General features: G+C 42.4%; 1 protein-coding gene across 1 annotated transcript in view; it reads left to right on the top strand.

Moving 5' to 3' along the window:
* Positions 1 to 7247, top strand: part of LOC308401615 (alpha-2-macroglobulin-like protein 1) — a gene marked incomplete at both ends in the record, with an annotated part of 18707 nt that extends 11460 nt beyond the window's left edge. Inside the window, 11 exons of the mRNA XM_080889884.1 lie at positions 2016 to 2091; positions 2291 to 2447; positions 4076 to 4150; positions 4749 to 4911; positions 5005 to 5192; positions 5365 to 5610; positions 6132 to 6256; positions 6615 to 6705; positions 6795 to 6863; positions 6945 to 7050; positions 7210 to 7247. Of these exons, the coding sequence (XP_080746010.1) occupies positions 2016 to 2091; positions 2291 to 2447; positions 4076 to 4150; positions 4749 to 4911; positions 5005 to 5192; positions 5365 to 5610; positions 6132 to 6256; positions 6615 to 6705; positions 6795 to 6863; positions 6945 to 7050; positions 7210 to 7247 (1334 nt within the window). The remainder of the gene's footprint in view (positions 1 to 2015; positions 2092 to 2290; positions 2448 to 4075; positions 4151 to 4748; positions 4912 to 5004; positions 5193 to 5364; positions 5611 to 6131; positions 6257 to 6614; positions 6706 to 6794; positions 6864 to 6944; positions 7051 to 7209) is intronic.
* Positions 7248 to 7504: the final 257 nt, after the last annotated feature.

Raw genomic sequence — 7504 nt, 5'->3', positions numbered from 1 at the left:
AGAATCGATACATACAGACTTTTATCTTTTTTTCCTCAAGCCGCACTCCGAAATATTCTTTTAGGAGCCATTGTGCAACATCAAGATGTGTCTGATTGTGTGAACTCCTCTGTAACAGATCCTCATTTATATGTAAAAGTACCACAACCACAGTGTGCAGAGCACAGAAAGCCATGCAGCTTTCAGCTTATGATGACGTATCCTCAGTGTAGTGCTTCAGACATGTTTGCTAGTCTCTCCCTGTCCTATTTTACACCATGGAGCGCTACTCTGCGATATATTTACTCTGAATAGGAACCTGGATTCAAGAAATAAGTGCTTAAAGTTCTGGTTCTGGTTTTGTAGCGTCATCTTGTGACAGTACAGTGGTTGGTTGCAGCTTGCATTGGTTTATGTTAGCTAATTAATCACGTCATCCTTTAAAAAACTTACGTTCATCACCCTGGGGACCATTTTCTGCCACGCCCGAAAAATGCTATAAAAAGATTATATATTCATATTTTTTTCCACTTTAAATTAGCCAGTCTTTTAAAACTACTTCTCCCTGAACTATCCATGTAAAGTTTTAATTATATTTCGGGGGTTTTAACCCTTTTAATCGCAGTTTAATTACATGAGCGCACTGTTTTTTTTAGCCCCCCAAAACAAAACGAAATATTTTTTAAAAAAAACATTTGAAGTAATATTTGATTGTTATTATAATTAGGCCTTTAGATGGACTAAAGATTGGCACCAACCTTCATTTCGATCGCCTTTTTTTTTTTTTTTCAGGACCAGAAAATGGTCTCCAGGCAGCAAATGCTCCTCCTCTAGGCCGAAATCAGTGCATCCTCCCGGGTTAACTCCCGACGATGACCGGGGCATGTTGCGTCGGACCCCTTTTTCCAACACACACGTCCGGTACCACGTCACAACAAATACGTCATTTCCTGTTGATTAAAAAAAAAATGCACCCTCAAACGGTCCTAGGGGCCGAAAATGGTCCCGCCCGATCAGCGGGCGAAGCCGCTGCTGCACGCCGGAAATGAGGCTTCGTTTCCCGCAGGCCTGTTTAAGCAGTCCGCTGTTTTCCAGCCCGGGGTCAAATGTGGAGCAAGGGCGCCACCCGGTGGACAAATAAAAAAATTACAACTCTAAGGCCAGTACTGCAAACGGAAACGGAAACATAACCGATCACGATCGATTTGACCGTAATTTTTTTGCCGTGAAAAATAGCGTTTATAATGGGTTTCAATGGGGCACAAAACGGTCCCTAGGGTGATGAGTGTGAGTATTTTTGCTGCTAAGCCGTGTTAGGCTGATGTAAGAAAATCAGACTGAAAATTTGAATTTTTTACAAAAACGAAACCGGGTGGCAAGTTTGGCTATGTTACACCCAACACAGCGGAAATGGCGTTCATACGAATGAAAAAAGTGGCACAAAAAGAGCCCAGTATGACGTGAGGGATAATTATTAATCTCAGAACTGACGACTCACTGGGAAAAAAAGAGACTAAAACTAAAAAATTGGTCACTTTTGTACTGCCGCTGACTGCATTCAGTAGTTTTATGTTAGAAACCAATGTACCATTCACTTTCATTCGGTTTTTTTAAGCAGTAAGTTGTTCTTTATTGATAGCTAGCGATATTGAAATGGGAGAATTCACCTACTTGCTGTCAGGGTTTGTAGATCACTTGTGCACTGGTGGTTCACCAGAATAACGAGATGGAGTCTGATGTTGTTCACTCTGCACAGACCAGCGCAATCAGCCATGCTTTTTTCTCAAGCCCATCCAAACAGCTTACAACCTGATATCTGTTAGCATGTCTGCAGGGAAATCTCCATGTTACACCCTCCTTCACTTACATTTGGGCTTTGCTTTTCCTCACTTCTAGTATGAAGTAATCACTCAGTGAGATAAGAATTTCTAAACCAAAATAAGAAAATAAGTTTTCCAAAGAGTGTGGTATCTCTTTCTCAGAGGCTCATGTTTTTGTTTTTCTGTCACGTACATCAGTTTTCTTTTCTTTTACAGGCTACCAAAATCAGCTGACATACAAGCATACTGATGGTTCTTACAGTGCATTTGGAACAGGGGAGGGAAGCACTTGGTGAGAACATCACTCGTTATTCACACAGTTATATGGTGTCCCACATTTAAGACACAAGAGAAATTGCTGTGAGGTTGTTGCCTCTTCATGAAATGTGATTCATCCTGTTATCATTCTCACTCGCATTTCCAAAAATATTTAAATTACATTTAAACGGTAATAAAACTGTAGTTTTTTGTGTGTTTTTACTTGTTTTCAGGCTGACTGCTTTTGTGGTGAAATGTTTTGCACGAGCTGAGAAATTCATTCACATCGATCCCAGAAACATTGAAGAGTCTAACACATGGCTGGAAAATCAACAACGAGAAAATGGCTGTTTTAAAATGTCAGGGAGACTCATTCACATTGGCATGAAGGTACACTTGTATAGCATGAAACTGCCTGTCAGAACTTAGAAAACTGTTACTCATAGAATAATCCATAAATAATACCAGCCTAGATCACATTACAATATGTAAACAATGACTGGATCTGGAGGTAGAAGTTACATTTATTAGCAGTGGCTGTCCTAGCCTGTTTGGCGCCCTGGGCGAACACTCCCTCTGGCACCCCCCCCCCCCCACACACACACACACACACACACACACACACACACACACATACATGAAGTATGCATTGTATGCAAACAGCTACCAAACAGCCATCATAATTCGTCACACAATGAGAACTGGACAAATCGACAACTGACAATTAATATTAAAATCTGTAACATGATGTATTGTTTGCAGTTTAGTCTGTTACTGTTGCTATTTTTACCATTTATTCTTGGAGCAACTGTAACCCACATAATTTCCTTAGGGATTAATAAAGTATTCTGACTCTGATTGGTTCAGGATGAGCTGCCATTATCCAATCACACGTCTGCTTACCTGCATCTGTTGCTCGTTTCTCCTCCTCTTCTTTTCTCTTTTTTCTAAACTGAGCACCTGATGGCTTTGAACTTTTCTTGTCCATCTTCCATTGGTTTTAATTTTGCACTCCAGTATGAACACAACTCCTCGAGGACTCGAGGATCACCACAACATAACCTAACAGACCTACACCTTAGTTCACAGATTCACTTTGTCTAAGGTTGATTTCTGGGATTTCACACAACCCAGGATTCAGATCATGAACACATAGTGGGCTTGGATTTACATCATTATGAATGAAATGTGCTCTATCTGGAAGCAGCTGGCCCCTCCCCTTTCGATGGCTTGTGTGAGACTTTAAATCATCAAACTGTAAATTTTAAATTGTTATTGATCCTTTACCCCGAGTCCTAAAGTGTATATTTATTTTCTTACTCTTCTTATATTTATTGTTTGTTTACTTGCACTGCTGCAACTGGAGCCTCGTCGTCTCGTCTCTCTATTTGCTGGACTGTCTGTAGCGGAGATGACAATAAAGTTTACTTTGACTTCAGCAGCGAGCAGGCGCACCGAGGGCTCTCGCTTTTTTTTTTTGAATATAGAATTTCGAAAAAACATCGGTGCAAATTATAAGTCTGTATCATGAAGTCTGGTGTTTTCGTGTTTGTTGGTTTGTTTTTATTTTGTTTTATTTTGCGAGTTGGTTATTAGATGCCCCTCCAGCCGGTCAGAGACTCCCCCGCAGCCCCGCCCTCTCCTCTCTGAGCCGCAAGCAGCAGGCGCACCTCGCAAACGGAGGGCGCCCTTACTCCCAGCAAATGGGCGATAGGAAACCGATCGGTGCCTATGCTATTCCCAGTATGCGCTGGTTGACGTCGGGGGAGCATGAGTACGAGCATTTTCTTCTTTTTTTTTCCCAATGCCCGTGATGCCGCCCCCAACCACGATGCTGCCCCGGGCAACCGCCCATGTCGCCCATATCTAAAACCTCTACTGTTTATTAGAATATGTAGGACACATTTTTGAAACACGACACTCACACTGTCTACAGTATGCGCAGGTTAGAAATTCACATCCCTGCACGTTGGAGGCACATTGCTGATAAAGTTTCTTTGATGGTTTTCTATCCACAGGGTGGCGTGTCGGACGAAGTCACTCTCACTGCGTACATCACTGCGACGTTTCTGGAGAATAAGAAATATGCAAAAGTAGGTAGATGCCCCTGTGGCTGAAAGAATTCACATGTGTGTGCTCTTCCTTTGGAGATGATGACGTATCCTGCTGAACTGAAAAGCTCACTAGGTCACACCACGGGTTTATAATGCTGACATCTGTGGACAGAGAGCCGTGGCGTGTTTGCCTTTGTCTTTTGGGGGCTTTTCCCCCCTGTTTGACTTTAGTCTTTTGATGTGTAATTTGAATTTATTTTTCTATTCATTTGTGGTTATTATTTTATAGCAGTATGACAGAAGAAGTTTTAAGGGGTTCACAACAGAAAGTATAAGATCAAGGCCAATTGCAACGTAACTAAGGGCTCACCTGATCCAGCCTCAACTATCAGCTTTATTTAAAAAAAATCTCATAACAAAAACATTTTCATTCTTCACTGTGATAATTAAAAAGTCTTTCACTCACTGACTGCTATTATGCACATAAAAGACATCAACATCTGTTCTGTTTTGCTGCAGGGAGATAAGACCATGTTCACTGACATACTGCTGACATGTAACTCTGAAACTTGTTCCTGTTGTTTTGATCAGTATACTGAATTTTGTTCTGACACATTAATTGTGAAAATTGTTAAAGAACTCTGTGGTGAAGAAGAGCCTGGCTTGCCTCAAAGACTCCATGAATGACCTCAGCAACACCTACACTACAGCTCTGCTGGCGTACGTCTTCACCCTGGCAGGAGACGTGGAGACCCGCGCTCACCTTCTAGAGTACCTCGACAAGGTTGCAGAAAAGCAAGGTGAAGGTGCCTCATGCAGGAACCCATCAATCCCTCGTCATCAGAAATGCAGCTTACGTCGTGTCTCTGTGTCTGTTTGTGTGCGGCTCTCAGGCAGTTTCATCTACTGGACTCAGAAATCAACAGAAACGTCCGCCTCCCTGTCAGTGGAGATCAGCTCCTACGTGCTGTTGGCCCAAATCAGTGCTTCCCCGACCAGTGAAGAACTGGCTTATGCCTTCAGCATCGTGAGGTGGCTGACTGAGCAGCAGACCTATTATGGAGGCTTCTCCTCAACACAGGTAGTGAACTCCCATAGAGTGTATATAAAAGCCTCAGTTAGGTCAGCCATTGACCCATGATTGCAACAATGTTCAGTCCAGTGTTTACTGTGTGTGAGTGAGAGAATGTTCGTATTAATATGAATATACCGTATTCAAAGTAGTTTCTGTTTTGTATTTGCATCTTATATAGGACACAGTGGTGGCTCTTCAGGCTCTGGCATTCTACTCCACTGAGGTGTTCGGTTTTAAGGGCTCAAGCAAAGAGGGCTCAGAAAAAGGAGGCTCAAGCAAAGTGGCAGTTGCTACTCCTGGTGGCCAGGTTACGTTCCACGTCAACCGAAACAACAGACTGCTCTACCAGGAGGAGATAATAGTGGAAAACATAGCAGGGAAGTACATCGTGGAGATGAAAGGCAGCACAAGTGTTTCTGTGCAGGTCAGTGCCCATATCAACCTGGTTGTTCCAAATAAAGATGAAGTCACTGTTCACTTGTCATTTAAATTAAATAAATAAATGTTAGCGTAGTCAAAACTGTAGCCAATGGCGATTTTTTTTCTTTTAAGCCAAGTTTACTCTGTGTTACTGTAATTATTCTCATATAGCGCTTTTCTACTAGTACCCAAAGCATTGTATACAACATGCCACATTCACACCTATTCTCACAAGCACTGTCTCTAAACTGAGTGCGCTTCTAACGCCATTCACACCCATTCACACTCCGATGGATGCATCGGAGAGCAACTTGGGGTTAGTATCTTGCCCAAGGATATTTGACATGCAGACTGCAGGAGCCAGGGATTGAACCACCAACCTTCCGATCAGTAGGTGACCTGTACCTCCTGTGCAGGAGCCACCTAATCTATGCTACATACTACATCTGTTTCTTCTAACATATTTTATAGGAAAATAGAGCAGAAATCCTAATATAAAATCTTTCTTGGTTAACTTTGTTTCAGATTGCTGTTCGGTACAACATCCCAAATCCTTATGGTTCCTCAACTCTGAGCGTGGAGGTTAACGTGCAGTATAACCACAACAGTCAGTCTTCCCGACCCAAACTCACTCTGCTGATAAAGTCCCAGTAAGTACTCAGTAAGCACATTACTGCTACAGTAGAGGAATGTAAGGCCCTGCTGGATGTGCATCTGAGAAATGTAGTAGTTTCTACTCCAAACCCCAACAACAACCTTCCTTTCCAATCACAAACATAGTGATTGGTCTGGAGGGCGAGGCTAGTCTCAGTTATGCTAACCGATCACACAGCAGGCTGCAGATACTGTAAAATTGATGGACATTAAAGTGCAAGTGTAACTGACTGCTGTGGCGTAGTTGTTGGAAACCTATCCAGGAAGTAGGGTTAGGTATTGTTTTAGCAGCATGCTAAATCAGCAGATAGCCTATGCTTAGCACCAGTCAGTAACATGAGTGATTCTTTGCAGATACACTGGAACGCAGAGCACTACAAACATGGTGATCCTGGATATCAAATTGCTCTCTGGACACGTCCCAGACCCAGAGTCTTATGACAAGGTCAGTTATGACGTTTTACTCACAGGAATTTTGTAAGAATTCCCACAGTGAGAGTGAAGATAACTGAACTAAACATTGTCTTTTCACAGCTCAAAGGTGCCCAGCTGGTGGATCGTGTTGAACAAAGGGAAGATCATGTTGTGGTGTACTTACGAGAGGTGAGAGGACATCACAGTGAGAAATACCAGATGATGATCTTTGTACTTGTTAACGAGTGCGTTGTGTCTTTTCCTGTGCAGTTAGTGAAGGACACACCTGTAGAACACAGCTTGGACCTCATAGAGGAGTTCCCAGTGGACAACCTGAAGCCTGCTGTGGTCCTGCTCTATGACTACTATGAGCCAAGTAAAACTCGAGCACAGCACACCAACACATGTTGCTCCTTAGTGGAGCTGTACAACAAACTGAGCAGTTAACAGGACTTGAAGCACTGAAGTTTTAAGTGTGTTGGACATGTAAAGAGAGTCACCCTCAGTCTTTTTACCGGCTCTTTTTCTCTCTCAGGTAACCGGGCTGAAGATGAATACCTCTATCCACACTGAGAAGGTCAGCTGTCTGAGAGGGAATTCCTCTACCCGTGAGGTAATACTTTAGAACTACAAACAGGAACACCTACAGGAAGCCTTTTTTTTTTTGCCTGTCCAACAAATGTGCACCAATTTGACAATAACCTGATATTTTAATACAGTTTTTCAGGTAAATGAAAAAGCAACAAATAATTACTGTAGCTTCACTAAATTATTGCTTCTTTTGCAGCTTGAAGAGAGAAACCCTGACGTCATCATCAATTTCAGAATAA

The sequence above is a fragment of the Rhamphochromis sp. 'chilingali' genome (genome assembly GCF_963969265.1).
Source record: "Rhamphochromis sp. 'chilingali' genome assembly, chromosome: 8".
NCBI classification, from domain to species: Eukaryota; Metazoa; Chordata; class Actinopteri; order Cichliformes; family Cichlidae; genus Rhamphochromis; species Rhamphochromis sp. 'chilingali'.
The sequence above is the reverse complement of the archived record's forward strand: the minus strand, read 5'-3'. Positions and strand labels throughout refer to the sequence as shown.